Here is a 22,948-nt window from a genome sequence, read left to right as displayed (position 1 = left end):
TGGGTTCAGATTTGCTTCAGAGGTTTTGTTTCAAAGAAACGGCGGTGGTGGTTATGCGCCTAAATTGTGGTGTCCCTGACTTCTTCTTTTTCCCCCACTTCAAGCACATTTGACTTACTGCCTGTCACGGTCGGGCAAGCTGAAGGGGGTCACGCCTCCCGATCCCTTTACATTTTCTACATCCTGCCTGTATTGCATTTCACTGGGGTAATAAATCAAACGGGATGAATTCCTGAGGGCGGAATTCCATCCCACATTTCTAATCGGTCCCAGCAGGGCTTTTCCCAGAGCCAGGCATCTTCCTGTTCTTTTGTATATTTGGTTTCCTGTCCTGCTGAAGTTCATTTTCGTGTGTCCTCTTTGCAGGGTGTTTTAGTGAGGGCACCACGGCCCCTTGTGCCTGCCATCACAGTTTAGTCTTATATGATACGTTTGTAGCATGGCATTGATTACAGTTTTTTTCTGATGGCTTAAACCCTAACTGTGATTCTTATAGCACAATTTCTAAAACTATTAATACTTATAGCAAAACCACTCACTGAGTTTGCAAAACTAAAAGCACAAACACTGCTTTGCACTCAGTTTGCAATTTTGTAACACACACTTTGCAAAACTGTAGGCACAATTCACTGCACAACACTCTTTTTGCAGAACTTTTAAACACAACTCACTGCTTACACTCAATTACCAAATTTCCAACACACTCCTAGCAAAATTCTACACATGTATGGCTATCATTAACACTATTTTGCCAACTGTCTGGCACACTTTCACATGTGAAAACTGTTTTAGATAATTAGTTCACTTTGCAATCAGCCTAAGCACTATAAATAAGCCACAGGTAAGCTGTCTATGTGGAGTAGAATTAGAATTAGAACACTCGAGATGAGAACAGGCCATTCAGCCCAACAAAGCTCGCCAGTCCTATCCACTCGTTTCCTCCAAGAAAACATCAAGTCGAGTTTTGAAAGTCCCTAACGTCTTACTGTCTACCACACTACTTGGTCGCTTATTCCAAGTGTCTATCGTTCTTTGTGTAAAGAAAAACTTCCTAATGTTTGTGCAAAATTTCCCCTTCACAAGTTTCCAACTGTGTCCCCGTGTTCTTGATGAGCTCATTTTAAAATACAAGTCTCGATCCACTGTACTAATTCCCTTCATTATTTTAAACACTTCAATCATGCCACCTCTTAATCTTCTTTTGCTTAAACTGTAAAGGCTCAGGTCTTTTGATCTTTCCTCATAACTCATCCCCTGTAGCCCTGAATCAGCCTAGTCGCTCTTCTCTGGACCTTCTCTTGTGCTGCTATGTCCTTTTTGTAGCCTGGAGACCAAACCTGCGCACAGGACTCCAGATGGGGCCTCACCAGTGTGTTATAAAGCTTGAGCAGAACCTCCTGTGACTTGTACTCCACACATCAAGGCGCTATATAACCTGACATTCTGTTAGCCTTCTTAATGGCTTCTGAACACTGTTGGGAAGTTGATAGCTTGGAGTCCACTATGACTCCTAAATCCTTCTCATAAGGTGGACTCTCGATTTTCCGACCACCCATTGTGTATTCAAACCTAATATTTTTACTTCCTGTGTGTAATACTTTACATTTACTGACATTACATTTCATCTGCCACAAATCTGCCCAAGCCTGTATGCTATCCAAGTCCTTCTGTGATGATATAACGGATTCCAAATTATCTGCTAATCCACCTATCTTGGTATCATCTGCAAACTTAACCAGCTTGTTCCTTATATTCCTATCTAAATCGTGTATATATATTAAAAATAGCAGCGGCCCTAACACTGACCCCTGCTGGTCACCACTCTTAACATCGGCCAGTTCTGATGAGGTTCCTCGCACCATCACCCTCTGCTTCCTGTGTCTGAGCCAATTCTGCACCCATCTAAAAACATCACCCTGAACTCCAACTTCTTTTAATTTGATGCCCAACCTCTCATGTGGCACCTTATCAAATGCTTTCTGAAAGTCCAGATAAATAATATCATAAGTACAATGAAAGGAGCAGTAAGAGTGAGAAGAGTGAGAATCAGAGGAGGCCGAGGAGGCCGAGGGAGAGGACGTGGAGGTGAAGAAGCGAGAGGGTTAGAGGAAGTTAGAGGAAGAGGACAAGGAGGGGAAAGAGGAAGGGTAAGAAGAGTAAGAAATAGAATAACTGATGACATCAGAGCTACAACAGTGGACCATGTCATCAACCATAGGATGACCCTGAGGGAAGCTGGCCAACGGGTTCAGCCTAAATTGAGCCGCTACACTGTGGCAAGCATCATTAGGACATTTGGAAATGAGAGTCGGTAAGTACTTTGTAGCACTGCCATACTCTAATGAGAAACACAACAGTACCATACATGCAAAAATACTGAAATTGTTACTTTACAGAATTGCTAGACGTCCAGATATTGGGGGCAGAGGCAGAATGTTCACTCCAGAGCAAGAGACCCATATAGTGAACATGGTGATTGCCAATAATGCAATAAGACTGCCAGAAATACATCCATTTTCTAACCTGCTGAATCCGAACACAGGGTCACGGGGGTCTGCTGGAGCCAATCCCAGCCAACACAGGGCACAAGGCAGGAACCAATCCCGGGCAGGGTGCCAACCCACCGCAGGACACACACACACACACACCAGGGCCAATTTAGAATCACCAATCCACCTAACCTGCATGTCTTTGGACTGTGGGAGGAAACCCACGCAGACACGGGGAGAACATGCAAACTCCACGCAGGGAGGACCCAGGAAGCGAACCCTTAAGGGTCTCCTAACTGCGAGGCAGCAGCGCTACCACTGCGCCACCGTGCCGCCCCGTCAGAAATACAGCAGCGCATAATTGATAATGACACCATCTTTCAAAATATACACAGTGCAAGCATTTCTCCACAAAGTCGTGTACTTGCGCGCCACAGAATAAGAATGAAGCACATTTACAGAGTTCCTTTCGAGAGAAACACAGAACGTGTAAAGCAACTGCGATATGACTATGTGCAGGTAAGCTATAGTGTCATTGGTTCTGAATTTGGAAGTGCATACTGTAGTGCTGTGCATGGGCCTGATGTGTTGCATCTGTTTTGTCTTGTCCAGAGAGTGATGGAACTAGAAGCAGACGCCATGGCACATGAGCTACTTTTTGTAGATGGGGCCGGTTTTAACCTCAGTAAAACCAGGAGACGTGGCAGGAACATTATTGGACACCGTGCCATCATCAATGTCCCATTATAACGTGGTGGTAACATAACCATGTGTGCAGCTATGAGCCAAAATGGTGTTGTTCACCATCATGCAACCATAGGCCCATACAACACTGCACACATTATTGCATTCCTGGACACCTTACATGACATGCTCACTGTTCAGAGACCAGAGCATACCCGATGTGTCATCATATGGGACAATGTTAGTTTCCATAGGGCTGCTTTGGTCCACAACTGGTTTACAGACCACCCATCCTTCATGGCACTCAACCTCCCTCCATACTCTCCATTCTTAAATCCCATCGAGGAATTCTTCTCTGCCTGGCGCTGTAAAGTGTACGACCGTCATCCTCATCAACAGGTAGCCATTAGGACAGCATTTTTTCACTTAAGAAACATAAGTAAAGTTAGACCTCTTATATCATTGAAAGATGCTGAGAAATGAGTTCACACGTTTGTTTTCAGTCGACTAGATTACTGTAACGCACTCCTCTCAGGACCACCCAAAAAAGATATAAATCACTTGCAACGAGTGCAGAATGGAGCTGCTAGAATCCTAACTAGGAAAAGAAAATCTGAACACATCACACCAGTCTTAGTGTCACTACACTGGTTACCTGTGTCATTCAGGATTGACTTTAAAATTCTGCTTATGGTTTATAAAGCCTTAAATAATCTGCGCCATCTTATATATCGGAATGTCTGACACGTTATATTCCAAATCGTAACCTCAGATCTTCAAATGAGTGTCTCCTTAGAATTCCAAGAACAAAACTTAAAAGAAGTGGTGAGGCGGGCGGGCGGCCTTCTGCTGTTGTGCACCTAAAATCTGGAATAGCCTGCCAATAGGAATTCACCAGGCTAATACAGTAGAGCAGTTTAAAACACTGCTGACAACACATTACTGTAACATGGCCTTCTCATAACTTCACTTTAACTTAATCCTGATACTCTGTATGTTCAATTTCCTCATAATAACTATTCATGGTGGCTCTAAAATCCGTACTGACCCCAACTCTCTCTTCTGTTTCTTTTTCCTGCGCCACCTCCACCTACTGAAAGCTTCATGATGCTAAAACATTGATGGATGGACTAAAAGCCAGAAGTCTACGTGACCATCATCATCAAGCCCTTCCGTGAGAACCCTAAATCCAAAGAGGACTGTTTCATTGATGTTAGGTGGAATGTCCACAGAGGGGACTGGGTGGTCTCATGGTCTGAATCCCTGCAGATTTTATTTTTTTCTCCAGCCGTCTGGAGTTTTTTTCTTTTTTCTGTCCACCCTGGCCATTGAACCTTACTTTTATTCAATGTTAATTAATGTTGATTTATTTTGTTTTCTTATTGTGTCTTTCATTTTTCTATTCTTTAATATGTAAAGCACTTTGAGCTACTGTTTGTATAAAAATGTGCTATAGAAATAAATGTTGTTGTTGTAGCCCTTTTACAGGCAATGGAGGAGGCTTGTGGAGATATTGACCAGGCATCATGTCAGGCCTGGATACAGCATTCAAGGAGATATTTTGGACTGGAGGATATCACATGCGATGTGGACGAAATTTTGTGGCCGGACCCAGAAAGACGACATGATGTAGGCTGATTGTCTTTTTTTTTTCTTTTTTTTTTTTTTGTGAAATTACTATTTTGTGTTCTGACTTTGTCTTGGTTTTGATGAGTGTGAATAAACACCAATACTTAAAGTTTGGATCCTTGTATGTTTACATGACACTATGACAAAAGTATGACCTCAAATTGTCATCTGTACACAGAGAAAGCAAAAGCCAGATGTGTTTTGTATTCATACCATCAGTGTGCAGTTGGCGCATTGTGTGCTTAGTAGATGATGGCTTGTGTGTACTGTTTGATACGAAAACACCATTTTTACGAAGGTGTGAAGAGTTAATCTAGCTGTGTTCGCTTTTGCAAGAGAACTACAATGTTTTGATAATTGGGTGAAAGGTTTTCTTATTTGTGTGTAGAGTTTTGCAAAAATAGCCAATAGTTACAAAAAATGTGCTTAAGCAATCAGAAAAAAACTGTAAAAGACAGCACATTATAAACGTGAATAATGAAGTACAAGTGCAAAGAAACCAATCAGTGAATGAAAATAACCACAACCTTGAGTTCTTTAGAGATGCTGCCATCTAGTGTTCATTAGCAGAACAGAACCAGAAAGACAGTGAAGAGAAGCGCCGGAGATCCCGGCCAAGAACAACCCCGCCCACAGACACGCCCCCTGATTGTTATTATTAATTTTATGTCCTAGCATTTTAACATTTAAGATTTAATTGGTTACAATTATTTTTCTTCTTTTTCAAGGCAGGTGAAGTGACTTGCTCGGTGTCCCACAGGGATAAAACCGGGATGTGAAGTCACAACCTTCAGGGCTTGAAGTCCATCGCCTTAAGCGGAAATCGCCGGGCTCCATTTATGTAAAGCAGTTTGCCTTCCCGTGTGTCTTTATGTAATCAGACATTTTTTATTTTTGTTTTAATTACATTCCCCGTTGAAGCTGTCACTGCGCTCGAAGCCTGCGCTCAGGAAAAAGCGCTAAACACAAATAAACTGAGTTGAAATTAACAGACGCTCTCCGACGGAGAAAAAAGAGCGCCTCCTACCGACCCTTACAGTTTTGTTTTCATATAGAGAAGCTAACAGAGTGAGTCGGTGATGGACTTTGACCTGAAAACGCGCATACGGAGCTCTGAACAACGGCCGTCTGTCTGAATCTGATCGAGCGCGAGACGTCCGTTCGTAGAAGTGCGTCACATGTAGCGCTCTCCACTTCAACATCTCGTCTGATAAATGTGAAGTTTTGTTTTTCATCCGACCCTTTTTGTTGTTCTTTGTTAAATTTCATAGCGGTTTGGGTAAAACACTTGCCGAAACCCGGGATCGAACCAGGGACCTTTAGATCTTCAGTCTAACGCTCTCCCAACTGAGCTATTTCGGCGCATTCGTCCACTACCGAGGTCAAATACAAGAGACACAAACAGGACAAATGACAAGTGGAAATGTGGTGGAGTTTTACTGTTTACAAAGATAATCAGACAATTAATAATAGACAATAGATGATTAATTTATTTATAAAACACAAAAAAGTACAATTCCACCGATAATACAACAAAACGTATGCTTCGAAGGAGTCGTTTCTAACATGTTTTATTTCCTCACTTTTCTAATAAAGAATTTTCACGCTTTGGTTTCGAACCCAGAATCGATCAAGGCGGATTTAAATTGAATCAAAATAGGCGATTTGGGCAACAATCTGTGGCCTAAAACTGCTGATAATTTACAGCCTGCAAAAGGCGTTCTTTCCCTTGACCTCCGTGTTCGATACCGTAAGTAAACTGAATTGCAGAGTCAATAAAACTAAGTTTCTGCGGTGGGTTGGCACCCTGCCCAGGATTGTTTCCTGCCTTGTGCCCTGTGTTGGCTGGGATTGGCTCCAGCAGACCCCCGTGACCCTATTCGGATTCGGCGGGTTCGATAATGGATGGATGGATAAAACTAAGTTTGACCTGAGCGCAGAGTGAGGAACCGCCCGAAAACAAATGAGGTGCATTTATAGGGAACAACGTCAGATCGGTGAGAAGCCCGTTAGCTGCTTTATGGCGCCCTCAGGTGGTAACAGCGTATAATGTAAATCTATAAAGAGTGTCTTCCTTATCTACATAGATGTGAAAGGCACTATCTATCTATCTATCTATCTATCTATCTATCTATCTATCTATCTAATCATATAGTGCCTTTCACATCTATCTACAATATAGATAGATAGATACTGTAGATATATATACACCTCAAGAGCATCTACCCAATGGAACATCCCTCTCTAGGAAAGACTGAGTTGCGCTTAACTGAGCGAGGGCAAAGGTGGGCAAAACAAGAGCCAATCTATTTAGAGGGCACCTCACAACAAGCACTGAATGTCCCTGTGGTGAGCCCACCCAAACAATGGACCACATTCTCCATGAATGTTCCCGAGGCCCTATATGTACCGATGAAGATCTTAAGGATGCTGATGACGCTGCTCTTACCTGGATATGGCAGTGATGTGAGAAGATATGATGATCTCATAAAGGGCCTTCATTTCTGTCTATTACAGATACATCCTTTCAATCTACCTGTTATTAAGTGCCTTTCATATCTAACTACTTTATAGCGCCTTTCTTTTATCCTTTCATTCTATTGCATTGTGCCTTCCTTTGTTTAATTGTATTTATTATGGAGTGCCTTTTAATAGTTAAGTTTTGTATCACTAACTATTGTATGGCACCTTTCTTTGTATCTGCCTATTAAAGAGTGCCTTTCTTTTGTTCAGTTATACTTTACCTTTATATTCTATTTATTACAGAGTGCCTTTCTGTGAGCTCACTATTGCATTGTGCCTTTCTTGGTATCTATTTAATCTATAATATAGTGCCTTTCACAGTTAAATAATGTGTAGTTCTTTTCTTTGTCTCTACTTAGTCTATACAATTTCTATCATGTCACAGAGTGCCTTTCTTCATTCCTTTTTTCTTTTTATCTATTTATATCTATTATATAGTGCCTTCCATATCTATTTAGCGATCTAATTTATCATATGGTGATTTTCACTTCTACCTATATATCTCTAGATTATAATTATGTTTATATCCCACACTGGACTTTTTTTGTTTTCCATACTGGTGAAGGTGTTGTAATGGGTGGCATGGTGGCGAGTGGTGCCACTGCCTCCTGGGTATAAACCTCCCACCCGGTCACAATCCCCCTGGACTATCCATGTTGTCCCGTGTCTGTATGAGTTGCTCTTGGTGTTTTGCTGTCGTCCCACAGGTTTGTAGGTTTGGTTGATCATGAAATCTGAATTGGCCCTGTGATGGACTGGCACCGTGTCCAGGGTTGGTTCCTGTCTTGGGTCCAATGATGCCAGACTAAGCCCTAAACTCATTTGTCATTTTGTGGGCCCTCATCACTTCACAATGAATTCCCAATCATAGGAAGCTGCTCTCACATGACAGCCACATGCAGGCCCGTCCAGCCGTCCAGTTTAGCACACGTGTCTCAAGTAGGAGAGTAGACTTGAAATCAAGTGTGGAAGCAGACGAGTCAATAAATGTAAGGAGTCAGATGTGCCCTGCGTTCTGCCTAATGCTGCCACCTTTTCTTTGTTTGCTGAACTCATACAATACTCAGTGCCACACCCCCCCCTTATTTTAGCCATCAGCTGAGCTCTTTGTCATTTATCTCAGTCTTTCTTGGACATCTTCACTTTTAGATTTGTAACACCCTAACACCGGCCCACCTTCAATTTCACTGTTCATTTGTAAAAGTGGCAATGACAATAAATATCTATCGATCATATAGTGCCTTTCATATTTATCTATCTATCGATCATATAGTGCATTTCATATCTATCTATCTATCGATCATATAGTGCCTTTCATATCTATCTATCTATTATATAGTGCCTTTCATATCTATCTATGTATCGTTCATATAGTGCCTTTCATATCTATCTATCTATCGATCATATAGTGTCTTTCATATCTATCTATCCATCTATCCATCTATCTATTATATAGTGCCTTTCATATCTATCTATCTATCTATCTATCATATAGTGCCTTTCATATCTATCTTTCTATCTATGTTTTCAGTTTCAGTTGCTTAGGAGGTCCATGGGGTTAATTGGGGGGTCCAGACCTCCCAGAACCCCCCCCAGGCCTAAAATTAAAATAATGTATGGGAGATGCTGCTCCATTAAGAAAATTGGCCATCAAGAGAAGGTGCCATGAAGAACACCAACATCAGCTCTCGAGCTCACAAGGCCGAGCCTACACAGCCCACCATAGCCGCTGGTCAGCATGTGAGAAAGAAAAGGAACAACAGACAAAATCCTGCTTCTGCCTTCCAGAGACCCGAAGACCACCTGGGACAAGAATCCGTTTCAAGCAGGACTGTGACATGGGAGAAACACTGAAAAGGCTGAAGTCTACACCTTAGTGCAGCACCAGGGGGCGCCAACGCTCCTCATGTCTCCTGAAGGTGCTTAATGAAGGACAATGTGCTGTCTTAGGAGTCCAGATGGGCAAACTTGATGGAGATGCTGCTAAAGGCTCCCCAGTCAGTCATTGTCTGCTTCCCATGTACATTCAGTGCCCTCCCAAAGACTGGCATGACAGCTGCAGGAGTGACAGGCTCTCCAGAACTCTGTAGTGGATGGGTGGATTAATGGACAGATGTTAATAGTCTACAGCTCCTTGGGTTGATGAAAGGACAGGTTACAGAGGACAAATGGCTACTTTTGATGGCGCCTTTCCCATCTCTCTTATCAGTCACCCTTTCAGTTGGGTACAAAGCCTCAGGCCCATCTGTTGCCAGTCCATACTCACTCAAGGGGTCCTCAGGATGTTTCTGCACCAGCAGGCCCCTCTGGATTGTCCCTGCCAGAGATCCTCATGTAGCGGGGCTCAGCACGTCTGCAGTTTAGGTACCTGCAGAAGAGAAGACACAGAGCTTGTGCTTTACACGGAAGAATCCTGAAGACACACACAACGCAGAGGAAGAAGGATGGGATGGGACAGGCTTTCAGTTTATGGCTCCTTACAGGGCCTGGCCACAGAATGAGTGGAAGAGAAAGCCAGTAAGCTTAACACACATAACAGTAAGAAATTATGATGGAAAAGTTCCAGCTTCACATGTCAAGAAAAGTGTTGGAATTGGACATCCCACCCCTAAAGTATTGTGTCATCGTCCCTTCCAGTGAGTCCCTAACACCAAACTGACCAATCAGATTTTTCAGAAGGACTAGACACACACACACACATACACAGAGTAGCATTTTCTTATACAGTAGATTATGTGAATTTTTGAAATATTGCAAACATTCAGTTCCCTCCATAATGTTTGAGACAAAGACACAAAGAGTTGGACTCAAGCAGTGGACTCCTTCACTTCCAGTGCACTTTACCGTGTTGTAGATTTAATTTGAAATGGATCAATTAACCATAATGGCAAAGTGAAAGCACGTTTTCAGAAAGACTTGCAAATTTATTAATTGATCAAAAACTGAACTCTCTCAATTCACATAAATACTCGGACCCTTAATTCGCCATTTTGTGGAAGCCCCTTTGGCAACCATTCCAGCTGCAGGTCTTCCAGGTGTCAGTCTCTACAAGCTTTGCGCCCCTGGATTTGGGTGGGCTACTGACCTCATTCTTTGCTCCATTAGACTGGATAGGAAGAGCCAGTGAGCTGCCATCTTCAGGTCTCCCCGCAGATGTTCTATGGCAGGGGTGCCCAATACGTGAATCGCGATCGACCGGTAGATCAGAAAGGGAGTGCATTTTTTTTTTTTAATGTTAGTTTAAATGTTAATGGGTAACGCTGCTGCCTCGCAGTTAGGTTTGCTTCCCGGGTCCTCCCTGCGTGGAGTTTGCATGTTCTCCCCGTGTCTACGTGGGTTTCCTCCCACAGTCCAAAGACATGCAGGTTAGGTGGATTGGCGATCCTAAATTGCCCCTAGTGGGTGTGCTTGGCGTGTGTGTGTGTTGTGCCCTGTGGTGGGCTGGCGCCCTGCAGGGAATTTGTTTCCTGCCGTGCGCTCTGTGTTGGCTCCAGAAGATCCCTGTGACCCTGTAGTTAGGATATAGCGGGTTGGGTAATGAATGGATGGGTGTTAGTCCATCATGTATCCTCCCTATGGCATTTGCCACTTGAGTGACACACAGGGCGGCCAGTCGGAGATCTCTTCTCTTCTAACACACTGGTCATCCCGTACACACGATCAAACGCGCGAGCTACTGCAAAACTCCGGCTGTGATCTAGTTAGCCTTCCAATTTATATCGACTAAAGAAGGGATTTAAAAAATAATGTGTTGTTTATGGGCTGGATGAGGAATTGGAAGAGGATTTTTTTCTCTCACAATGTCACAATCGAAGTGCGTTTGTCTGATCTGTCAATCTATCACTGCTATTCCAAAGAAGGAGAATGTGGAAAGGCACTTTGGAACGGTTCATAAAAACTACGAAACTGACTTCCTTCCAAAAAGAAAGAGAAAGGAGAGGGAACTAAAATCACAGTTAGTCGGACAGCCGTCATTTTTCACTCGGCTGAATTCAAAAGCAAAGGCAGACGCACCGAAGCATCGTTCTGGGTGAGTCACTCGATCATTAAGCATAAGAAGTCCTTCCAAGATGGAGAGATGATAAAAGAGGCCCTCGTTGAGACAGATGGCTTTGGGAGAAATTCCTGCTGAGATTCCAAGACCCCTGGCCGGTAGAAAAAGGAGTTTCTCTTTGTCATTAAACATGCAGAATACAAGCAACTTAATAACGATCAATGGCTGCTAGACTTGGCTTTTTTTTTTCCCAATCTGACCAACATGTTGAATGAGCTTAATTTACAGCTGCAAGGAAAAGAGAAAACCAATCTGGTCAGTATGATTAGCTCAGTTAATGCTTTCAAACGTAAAATGCAACATCTGTCCTCAAAGCTGCAGCGCCTTGATTTGGGGAACATCGAAAACCTCGCGTCAGAGCTGGAGACGCAATGGAAGGCGTGTGCGCAGCTTGACAGAATACGCTACACAGAGCAGATTGAAAATTGGCTGTCAGACTTCATCTAATGAAAAAAAAGTAACGAGTCGAGTGTCGGAATAGCGGAGTAAGAGTAGCGGTTCTTCTTTTATTCAAGTAAAATTAAAAAGTATGGTGCAGTAAAACTACTCTCGGAAGTACAATTTGTTTAAAAAGTTAGTCACGTAAATGTAACTCGTTACTCCCCATCTCTGATACTCAGTATATACACACAGTGGTACCTTTGGTGTGCGTCCTGTTAGCAATACGACTCTCCGTGTGCTCGAACACCGCGCGCCACCCTTGTTCACCTCTCTCGAGACAAAGCCACGACTGCCCACGAGCGTCCGTACGCCACTTGCTAGCATTCAGTGAACAACCCGCGCTATAACTCTGTGTGGATTATCATGTCATTTTGTGTTTTTTTGCGTACATTTAAATTGATTGTTGAAAAGTATGAAGGTGGCGTGCGTATCCGGGACTTGGCTGCTGCATACCGTATGCCGAGAACGACGGTATCTACGATTGTGAAAAACAAAGACTAAGTTATTAAAAAGTAAAGTGAGGTTAAATTCTTAATGGCTTCTCACCACTGTCTTGCAGTTGATAGCTTATAGTCCACTGTGACTCCTAAATCCTTCTCATAAGGTGGACTCTCGATTTTCCGACCGCCCATTGTGTATTCAAACCTCACATTTTTACTTCCTATGTGTAATTCTTTACATTTACTGACATTAAACTTCATCTGCCACAAATCTGCCCAAGCCTGTCTGCTATCCAAGTCCTTCTGTAAACTTTTACTGCAGTCAATGGTATCAATTCCTTCATCCTCTCGCCACATGAGGCCGGGCATTGTCGTGCACCAGGAGGAACCAGCATAGAGTCTGACGATGGGTCCAAGGATTTCATCCTGTTACCTAATGGCAGTCAAGGTGCCAACCGTTGTCTAGCCTGCAGAGGTCTGTGTGTCCCTCCATGGATATGCCTCCCCAGACTGACCATCACTGACCCACCACCACACTGGTCATTCTGAACGATGTTACAGGCAGCATAACGTTCTCCACGGCTTCTTCAGACCCCTTCACGTCTGTCTAATGTACTCTCATATGTGAAAAGCACAGTGCACCAATTCTGGTATTCTATGGCAAATGCCAATCAAGCTCCACGGTGCCCACTAGAGAACGTTGGGCCCTCAGGCCCCCCTCATGAAGTCTGTTTCTAATTGTTTGGTCAGAGACATTCACACCAGTGGCCTGCCTGCTGGAGGTCATTTTGTAGGCTCTGCCAGTGCTCATCCTGGTCCTCCTCGTCCAAAGGAGCAGATAGCAGTGGGTCCTGCTGATGGGTTAAGGCCCTTCTACGAGTGGCCCTGTCCAGCTCTCCTAGAGGAACTGCCTGTCTGTCTCCTGGAATCTCCTCCATGACCTTGAGACTGTGCTGGGAGACAGCAAACCTTCTGGCAGTGCCACGTGGTATTGATGTGCCAACCATCCTGGAGAAGTTGGACTACCTGTGCCACCTCTGTAGGGTCCAGGTATGGCCTCATGCCACCAGTTGTGACACTGACCATAGCCAAATGAAAAACGAGTGACAAAAAAAGACGAGTAGTGAAAAATGTCAGTGGGCTCCTCGACCTGTTAACCCATTCATTCCTGTTTTGGGGGGTCGTCTCAGTGTTGCCCCTCAAGTTCACCAAAGCAGCTGAAACTGATGAATGAGCCCCTCTGCTACTTCACTGAGCAGATCAACAGCCCACAAGTGTCACTGACTTGATGCGATACCTCGGATTCAAAAATGTTCCTTTAATTTTTTTGAGCATGTATATTATTATTATTATTACTATTATTAAATAAATTGTTTCTAGTTAAGGAAAATGGATGACACTCAGACGCAAATGAGCATTTGGACTGAAGACCCGCCTCCCCGCCTCATTCATTGGTCACAAGTTCAGTCAAGTCGCAGCTTATTCATTGGCTAACACTGCGTTTGAAGTGATAACGACAGTGCAAAGTGCATTGAGACTCGAGTACAACTCAAGATCCAAAGTTAAAATAAAGCGAGTGAAAACGTCACCAGTTGTCCATACCTGAGATGTTTCAACAAGCAAAAGGTCGTCAGCTCGCCCGTGTAGTTTCACAGACAGCGGATAAATAATCCTGAGGCTCTCCAGTTGTGATGATGAAGATTAATGTGACGATGGCGGGCAGGTCTACAATTCATATGTCCTCCATTTTCATTCATGACAGCTTTTTCTGGAAATTGCTTATCAAAGTTTTAGTTGAAACGCATATGTTTGGGACATTTGGAGCTTAAGACTGACTGACTTCACACACGGGTTAGGTGACACGAGTAACGTGACATTTCTTTCATGGATGTTTTTGTGTAGTGGAAGTTAAAATTGGTAACATCTACTGATAGGGACAACTGGGCTCCTCAACCTTGAAGGACAGGGGAAGACAGCATGCATTGGGCATTGTGTTCCCCAAACCCCAAGATGGCAGCCCCCACAGGTTGCAGCTTTGCCAGGGATTCCTACAGGGCATCATGGGAAATGGAGTTCTTTGACTTGGCCCTCTTGGGCTCGGTGGGTGCCGCCGTGGGAGCCTTATTTTGTCAGGCTCTCACCTCACCTGGAAGTGCCTGCCACAACTCGAGAAGCCAGAGTCAGGAAGAAGAGGAGGAGGAGGAGGAAGAGGAGGATGAAGCTTACGGTGAGGAGCAGTAGAGGCGGAGGCTGAAAGAGAGAGAGAGAGAAAGGAAGAAGACAAAGTGCTGCGCGTTACTATTGTGTGACTGAACGTGCAGACTTGTGTCAGCTTATATGTGTGTGTCAAGTGTTTGGGGAGCTGGAGCGCCCCCTGGTGGTCTTATATGGTAATTATTACTTTGTAAAACTGTCTTTCTGCGGTGGGTTGGAGACCCTGCCCAGGATTGGCTCCTTACTTGTGCCCTGTGTTGGCTGGGATTGGCTCCCGCAGACCCCCATGACCCTGTGTTTGGATTCAGCGGGTTGGAAAATGGATGGATGGAAAACTGTCTTTATCAAATAAGTCTGAGCCACGCTTTTATTTTAATATTTAAGGGGAAGCTGGTGAAGCCAGTTTTTTGCTTGGTCACATTTATGACCCTGTTAAGCCAGATAAGAACTTTTGCTAAGGGCTGCTGTGTGACGTGCAGTTTGTGTTGGCGGACTGAAGGCTCTGCATCGATTTGCCCGTAAACGACTGCACAACGCTGCTTGGCTCTAATCTGTGCGAGAGAATCATTTGGAGGAGACAGTGGTTAAGCGTCCTGGTTTGCAGTGCACATTGAAATATGTAAGCATTTGGTTTAGAAATGTCATGAAGAGGTCTACTGAAATGGTGAAGTAAATTGAAGACAAGGATATAGTAGGAGGAAGGCTGACATAACACATAAAATGTACCAGGAGATGACTGAGGGATCAGCAGATGACATGTGAACAACAAGACTGGACAGTTGTCACAAACATAGAGACTTCAACAGTAACGGCTGAACCTAAAGATCGAGAAGAACAAGAGTGTAACAGAACAGACTTTTATTTTGATACGTGATTCGGGGTATGCATTAATGAGCTCTGTTATGTTAATTCACTTGTGTATAAAATGGACCTCGGCCTTCACTTCTTTGACCATTCGCTAACAGACTACTGTGATGAAAGCTCCCTCTTTGGCATTTGCTGAAGAGAAATAAAAGACACAATGGACACGCTTCCTCCTGCCAGATTCCTGACTCAGAGAAGGCCTAGTTAAGGAGAAGATTTCCTTCTTTCTTCAATGTATTACGACACCTGTGTTCCTTCTTACGTTGCCGCTTTGATAATCTGTCTGTGACATCAGATGTGTGGATTTAGTTGTACGTGCATCCGGAAGGAGGGCGATTTTTAGAAACATAAGCCCTCCTTCCTGTTCCAGAGGGAATACAGGTGGCAAAGTTGAAAGGCCAATTGAGGTCGAGTCGTGTTTGAGAGGGAGATGGTGTCATACCCAATCAGGACTATTGTAACAGGCGTGTCAAGGACCATCAGGATTGGATAAACTGAGCCTTAACAGAGCCGCCATGCTGCTGTCTCTACCATTCCATCCAAGGGCCGTGCTGGACCACGTCGAGCAAGAGAAGAATCAACATACTACCGTCATGGCCAAAAGTTTTGAGAATGACCCAAAGTCTATGATGTTCACAAAGTGTGCTGCTTCCGTTTTTTTAGATCTTCTTGTCAGATGTTTCGCTGGTATACTGAAGTCGAATTCCCCTTGGAGGATTTGGGTGCTACCATACCCGCTGGTGGTGACAATGAAAAGGAAATATTAAACTACAATTGCAATCAACCCAGACAGTGAGCAGGCTGGTAAGGCACACATTTATTTATCGGGCTAACGCAGGGTGGCCAGACGTCCCTTATATACGGGACATGTCCCATATTTGATCATTCTGTCCCATATTGACCTTCCAGGGACACCCAAATGTCCCGCATTTAATTCATTTTCAAATTTCGTAATACAAATATATTTTTACTACCTTCTTACGCTACTTAGTTGTAACTTTATAAGTAATTATACTTTCTTTTCTGAGATTCTCTTGAATGATAATAACCCAAATGTAACGAGGAAACTCGTGTTTGCTGCCTGTTTGGAACTCGTTCAGTTGCTCTGGTTGGCCGAGGACGGCGACTCTCTTACCGTTTTGCTCTCCAGCCGCGCCGCTGTGCAGCTCTCTGTCAGCATTGCAACATAACAGGGTCATTAGTAATATAGAGAGAGATTTTAAGAGTGTCCCTGTGGTGTTACGGGTCCACAGCTCGTTGAGCAAAGGCCATTCATTTTAAATAAATAATCGACGCACTCGCGGCTTAGCGAGGGGACGTTGGGCCATAGCGAGCCGTGGGACGATCCGTAGGGTGTGGGCGTTTCTCACCGAGTGCACAGGTGAGGAACTGCCCACATTCGTGATTGTCCCGTGGCTAATGCTGCAGCTGCTGTGGCCCTCGTCATTTTAAAAAGCGCGAGTCGGTTGTGGGGTAAAAAAAATGGAAAGATGAGAAAAAGAACGAGAAAGAAAAGAAGACGGAGGTTACAGGGAGCAAGGAAGCAGGCGGTGCGTGTGTGTGGAGAGCGCGCGATTGCGCGATCGAGGGCAGCTGTGAGGAAGCTGGGTACAAAGGCCGTCACCCGGGTGTTTGAGTGGATGTTGCTCCCGCTGAGCGACCAGGTAGCGGGAGTGACCAGGGGAAGGCGACGAGCCGCAGAAGGCCGCGGAAAGGCAGCGGAAGTCGGGAGACTTGGTGGTGGAGTCCCCAATGTGTGCGTCCTGGCCATTGGTGGAAACTAAGTCTCGGGGACTGGGATGAGTACCATACCGAAGCCAGGGATCGTGAGGTCTCCAGTCTCGAGTGCGTAGAGGAGGGCAGCTGCAGAGAGCGTCTTGCCTGCTGCTAAGCCTAAACGGGATAAGCAGGTGAGACGCTACCAGAAAAGAAGCACCAGACTTGTTGTTTTAAGAACTGCTTCCTAAAGAAGATTTTAACCTCTGGTTTTTAAGGATTGTGTTTTTTCTATTTGTTGATTTTAACCTCCACGTTCTTTTATTGGATTATTTATTGAATGAACTGCACTTTACATGGAACACTGTTTTTGTTTTGATTGTTTCTTTTAATAAAAGCACTGTTTCATTTTCAACCATCCCCTTGCTCAGATGCTCAATTATTTGCCTTCACTGACTGGCTCACTCGGTTTCATTATCGACGGTGTTGGGTTCAAGGATTCCCAAACAGCCATGGGAGCGTGGAGCCAGAACCCACATCGTCACAGTCCCGTACAGTATTTCTAATTTTCTAATCTGCCGACCCTAGGCTGATGCCTTTCAACAAGACAACTTACGACATTTGGTTCCATTTCTTTTGATTTTCAAGTTGAAGCACAGGTAGGTGAAGTGACTTGCTCGTGGTCACAGACGTCGTCAGCAGCGAGATCTGAACCAGTAAAGACCCCCCTAACCTCAGGGTTTGAAGTCAGAAGGCTTAATCACTACGCCACACTGCCTGCCATAAGAGGAAACCTACAATTTGGGACATTCTGCTCCGGTCTTGAGAGGGGGATACTGGGCCACCTTAGGACGCTAACACAGCAGAGCATTTTGTATTGATTGATGGTGGTCTCCATAGACGACTGTTCTATCATCCTTCATGAAATCATGAGGTTCAATCTTTAACCCGGCCATCACCACAAAATATATATATGGGGTAGGTAACAGATAAAAAAAAAGTCACTTTTGGATGAAGTATTAAAACTAAGAAAATAATATTTTAAAAATCCTTGTGATTCAAAAATGTAAGAAAAACCTCTTAGAGGAAGGAAAAATCTTTAAGAGAGCTCTAATCTTAGCAGGTCAACGCTGGCACCAGTCAGTACAATACAATACAATTTACTTTTGTATAGCCCAAAAGAAGTGGCACAATAGGCTTTAACAGACCCTGCCTCTTGACAGCCCCCCAGACTGGACTCTCTAAGAACACAAGGAAAAAACTCCCCAAACAAAGGGAAAAAATGGAAGAAATCTCGGGAAAGGCAGTTCAAAGAGAGACCCCTTTCCAGGTAGGTTGGGCGTGCAGTGGGTGGCAAAGAGAAATGGGGGGTCAATACAATACAATACAATACAATACAATACGCAGAACAGAACACAAGTAATCCACAATCCAGTATAACAGACTTACAGCACTGGAATGGCGCTGAGGTAGCTGATGATGGCCGACAGCAGGAAACAGGAGCCGCTGAAGCACTGGAGTGTCAGAGGGTACACGTTGGCGAACAGCAGTGTGGACAGCAGGCTGGTCACTGCCAGACAGGACTGAAGACCACCAAACGCACGCCCTGTGAAGGAGAGAGTGTTAGAGTTGCTCTGTGTGGCCCCCTTGTTCTGGAGAATAAGGACGTCTCCACCAACGGGAGCATTTTAGGAGCTGCGCCCCTCCACTCCCTGCTTGCCTCATGAAACACTCAGCAGGTGCTTACCATAAGTGTGAGTGTGAAGAAGCTTGGAAAGCTGCGACCGGATGGTGGGCATAGGGACGCAGGCGAACATCATGACCCCTCGTGCTGTGAACAGAAGCCCAGACATTTTTGGTCAGACATGCTGCTTATGCACTCTTTAAAAAAGTAAAGGTGGTCCCTTGTGAGTCTGCGTCCTCTGCAGGCCACACGAGGGGTCACCCAACGCTTTAGCCATGCTGGGTCCTCATCCTGTCTTGTGAATACATTCTTAATCGCCAGTTTAGGTGGAAGTGGAGGGTAGTCACTCGTGTATGCGGGGGGCCTCAGCTCTGACTGGGAAGACGGGTTTGATTCTGTAGGAGGCAGGATTTCAGGAATCTTAATTTGTCTACGGTCAGTCAGTCGGCGCTAATATAAAATTCATTTCAGGGCAGGTACAAACCTGAAAAACATCCTCCTGCCACCCTCTTAGGATGAGGGTGGGAAACCCAGACAGACCCTGAGAGAACAACATCACTCAGACAACAACTGGGCACAAGAGCTGAAGCACTGAGGCACACCAGGATGGAAACAAGAATTATCACCTGGTCTCGGCGTCCTCGTCCAATCGCTACAAACGAGTGCAGAAACAAAAGAGAGAAGCGTCTCGTCGCCCAAGCGTGACTTTGAGGGAGAGCTTTAAAAACGAAAGAAAGATGAGGCTGACGGCAGAGAATCCGAGCCACCAGAGCTGAGGAATCTCAAACAGGGCTGGCATCTCCATGTACGGCTTACCGGTGGGCTTCTCGTCATCTATATAATAAAAGCCCAGCGCGGTGTCCGTGTCCGCGTTCCTTTTGGCTGTATAGCCGCCCCAGTCCGTCCCCTCTCAGAATTCCTGCTTACCCCCCTCCGTTCTTTCCCCTTTTCTTTTATTCTTCCCGTTCCCAAAAATCTTTTCAAAACAAAAGTAAAGAAATAGACAGAGCGTCACATTAACGTCTTCTCCCCTCTGCCTATTAAATAATCAATAAAATGAAATAAAAAAATCACGAAAGAAACAGAAACCACAGCCTACCCTTACAGCGTCCACCGCGCTTCTGGCGTTAGAGCCAAACGCGTGGTGTATGCAGGCTACGCTAATTAACGCCCGTACTACAACAGATTATATTGTTCATATACTATTAACTATTTACAGGGATCAACTCTTTTGGGGAAGTTCATAAAAAAAAATTTAATTATAAATAACGTGCACTTGAGTATTTCGAGCCCCACGTCTGAGTCGGATGGTTCACCTGATCACCAATTCGTGTCTTTCACTATGCCTTTCCGTCTTCAGCTATCCATGTGCACTGTACGGAGGAGACCTTACGGAACAATGCCGAAACGAAACGCAACTAAACCTGCTGCTGCGAGAGACGACACATCACAGCGTGATCACCAAGCAAAGAGGCAAAGGCGTGACAGTCGCTCGCAAGAAACGGACACTCGGCATTCACGCAGATTAGCTCGACGCCGCGTCTCTGCCGCACAACGAAAGGCAACTGAAACTCCTACAGAGAGACAAGACAGATTACGCCGTGATCGCGAAAGAAAGGAAAAGCGTGTCAATGAGACACCCGACGAGAGGTCCTTACGATTGAGTCCTTCAACTGTGGTCATCCAACGCGCAGCGTAGCGCGCGCCAGGTTGTTAGTAAGTAATAAAAATGACCACCTAGCAGCTCCATATGCGCAAAGCATACAATTATACAACTCCAAATTATATATCGAGCACATCTGTCTCGACTAAAACTCTCCAAAATGTTTCCAGGACGAGAGCCAACCTGTGAACGTTGCAACCAAGCCCCAACCTCACTAGGTCACATGTTCTGGGCCTGCACCAAATTAACATTATTCTGGACAAACATTTTTAATTACCTCTCAGACGGCCTTGGACTCACAATCCCTCCTAACCCATTAACAGCTGTGTTTGGGGGTCTTCCAGAGGGGCTTAAAGTGGAGAAGGACAAACAAACTGGGATTGCATTCACTACACTGTTGGCACGCAGACTTATTCTGATAAACTGGAAGAACCCAAACTCTCCTCTTTTAAGTCCAGCTCTCCTAGAGGAACTGCCTGTCTGTCTCTGGAATCTCCTCCATGTCCTTGAGACTGTGCTGGGAGACAGCAAACCTTCTGGCAGTGCCACGTGGTATTGATGTGCCTGCCATCCTGGAGAAGTTGGACTACCTGTGCCAGCTCTGTAGGGTCCAAGTATGGTCTCATGCCACCAGTAGTGACACTGACCGTAGCCAAATGCAAAACGAGTGACAAAGCAGATGAGGAGAGAAAAATGTCAGTGGCCTTCCTGTTAACCCATTCATTCCTGTTTCGGGGGGTCGTCTCAGTGTTGCCCCTCTAGTGCACCAAAGCAGCTGAAACTGATGAATGAGCCCCTCGGCTACTTCACTGAGCAGATCAACAGACCACAAGTGTCACTGACTTGATGCTGTACTCTCATTCAAAAGGGTGCCTTTAATGTTTCTGAGCAGGTTATAAATACTGTATATCTATATATCTACAGTATATCGATCTATCTCTACTTATATATATATATATATATATATATACTATTTATATATTTATATCTTTATCTATCTCTCTATTTATATATATATATATATACTATTTATATATTTATATCTTTATCTATCTTCTATTTATATATATATTTATATGTTTATATCTTTACCTGTCTCTATTTATACATACAGTATATATATATCTTTACTATTTATATCTTTACTATTTATATCTTTATATATCTCTTTCTATGTCTGTATGTCTAGTTTTTGCTTGCCTGTATTTTTGACCGACTTTCTCACGTTGTTTCCATGACCCACCATCCTACCTCCGTCATTTATTTCTTTTCCATCCCACTAAGTGGGTCAAGAGGGTTCAATAAGGATGATTTTCTCGAGTGTCTCATGATGCCAGTCTGCCACTGTCTGACCTGAGGGTACTGGAAGTTTCCGCCACGCTTTAGTCACTTGGCAGGTTGTCTAAAGTGACACCGAAAGACCCGACAACAAGTAAAACAAAATTGTGTTCTCACCAAGGAAGTAGAGCCAGCTGTGCCGTGCAAACGCCATCATGGCCATGCCCGTGCAGTTGGACACGATGCCCAGCAGGATGAGAGCCGTGTCACTGATGCGGCGAGACAGGAGCAGCACGCCAAGGAAGCTGGTGACGTACATCATGTTGGTGGCCGCCTGGCCGTAGCCCACCCACACCGAATCCCAGTTCAAGGGAGGCTTGAGCACAAACAGGCTGAGCACGTTCTCTGCCCCGGCCATGCCCAAGACAAAGAGGACCATGGACAGGAAGAGCAGGGCCACCGCCATCTTGTCAGGCTCCGCTGGTCCAGAGGGGGCGAGCTGACCACCGCTGCCGCTGTTGCTGCTGCTTCCACTGAGTCCAGCAGCAGGGTAAATGAGGAAGAAGACCGAATACAAAAGGGCCGCACCAATGACAAGCAGGCCCACCAGTGTCGAGGTGATGCCCATCTCTCCATCGTATGCCTTCACCTGGTAGATGTAGCCGGACACAAAGCCACCAACCATGCCGGCGACCCCAGAGAAGAAGTCTACTGAGTTCAACCTCAAGCTGCGTGTTTTCAGGGCCGACTTGAGAGCAGTCAAGGAGTCGATGCCACTCCAGTAGGCCGAGGAGCCGCCACACAGGCCATGGACAACGGCCCCGACGTGCAACGTGTACAGGGGCAGGCGCAGGAGCAGCAGAAGGAGCAGGAACGTCTTCCCTAGGATGGATCCCACCTGTGGAACCACCAGCAGAAGCTTCTGACCTCGGGAGTCGGCCAGCCTGCCGAGAAGTGCAGTGGACAGCAGAGAGGTCAGGCAGGTCAGCGTGTCATAGACCAGGAAGAAGCGGGCAGAGAGGACCTGAGCTTCACTGCTGTGGCCACCAGCTGTCCTGTTCGAGTAGCTGTAGACCACCATGGTCAACGCCGTGTCGTAAAAGGAGCAGCCAATGCTGTTCAGGATCACCACCGGCTCCACCAGGGTGACGACCCCCCCCATGATGAAGAGGAGCCCAAGTCTTCACCAAGCACAACGGAAAGCAGAGCTGCAGTGCACCACATTCAGAAGTTGAGAAGATGCACCACGCTGCCCCCTCCACGACAAAG

General features: G+C 45.1%; 1 protein-coding gene and 1 non-coding gene across 2 annotated transcripts; both read right to left on the bottom strand.

Moving 5' to 3' along the window:
- Positions 1–6,091: 6,091 nt before the first annotated feature.
- Positions 6,092–6,164, bottom strand: trnaf-gaa. The gene has a single exon. It is a non-coding gene; the product is annotated as a tRNA-Phe (tRNA).
- A 2,626-nt stretch (positions 6,165–8,790) lies between these two features.
- On the bottom strand, positions 8,791–22,841 carry LOC120538287 (thymic stromal cotransporter homolog). The gene is made up of 4 exons (XM_039767749.1): positions 21,857–22,841; positions 18,802–18,885; positions 18,504–18,660; positions 8,791–9,693 (listed from the first exon to the last, which is right to left on the bottom strand). The coding sequence occupies exons 1-4, from the start codon at positions 22,839–22,841 to the stop codon at positions 9,603–9,605; spliced, it is 1,317 nt and encodes a 438-aa protein (XP_039623683.1). The 3' UTR covers positions 8,791–9,602.
- Positions 22,842–22,948: the final 107 nt, after the last annotated feature.

Source organism: Polypterus senegalus, chromosome 10, assembly GCF_016835505.1.
Source record: "Polypterus senegalus isolate Bchr_013 chromosome 10, ASM1683550v1, whole genome shotgun sequence".
Taxonomy (NCBI): domain Eukaryota; kingdom Metazoa; phylum Chordata; class Cladistia; order Polypteriformes; family Polypteridae; genus Polypterus; species Polypterus senegalus.
This window is presented reverse-complemented; position numbering and strand designations above follow the sequence as displayed.

Excerpts from the sequence above, each read along its gene's own strand:
- LOC120538287 (XM_039767749.1), bottom strand. The coding sequence starts at position 22,841 with ATGGGGGGGGTCGTCACCCTGGTGGAGCCGGTGGTGATCCTGAACAGC. Across the intron at positions 18,886-21,856 it reads CAGCTGGCTCTACTTCCTTG|CACGAGGGGTCATGATGTTC; the intron begins GTGAGAACACAA and ends TTCTGTTCACAG. Across the intron at positions 9,694-18,503 it reads CTCAGCGCCATTCCAGTGCT|GTACCTAAACTGCAGACGTG; the intron begins GTAAGTCTGTTA and ends TCTCTTCTGCAG.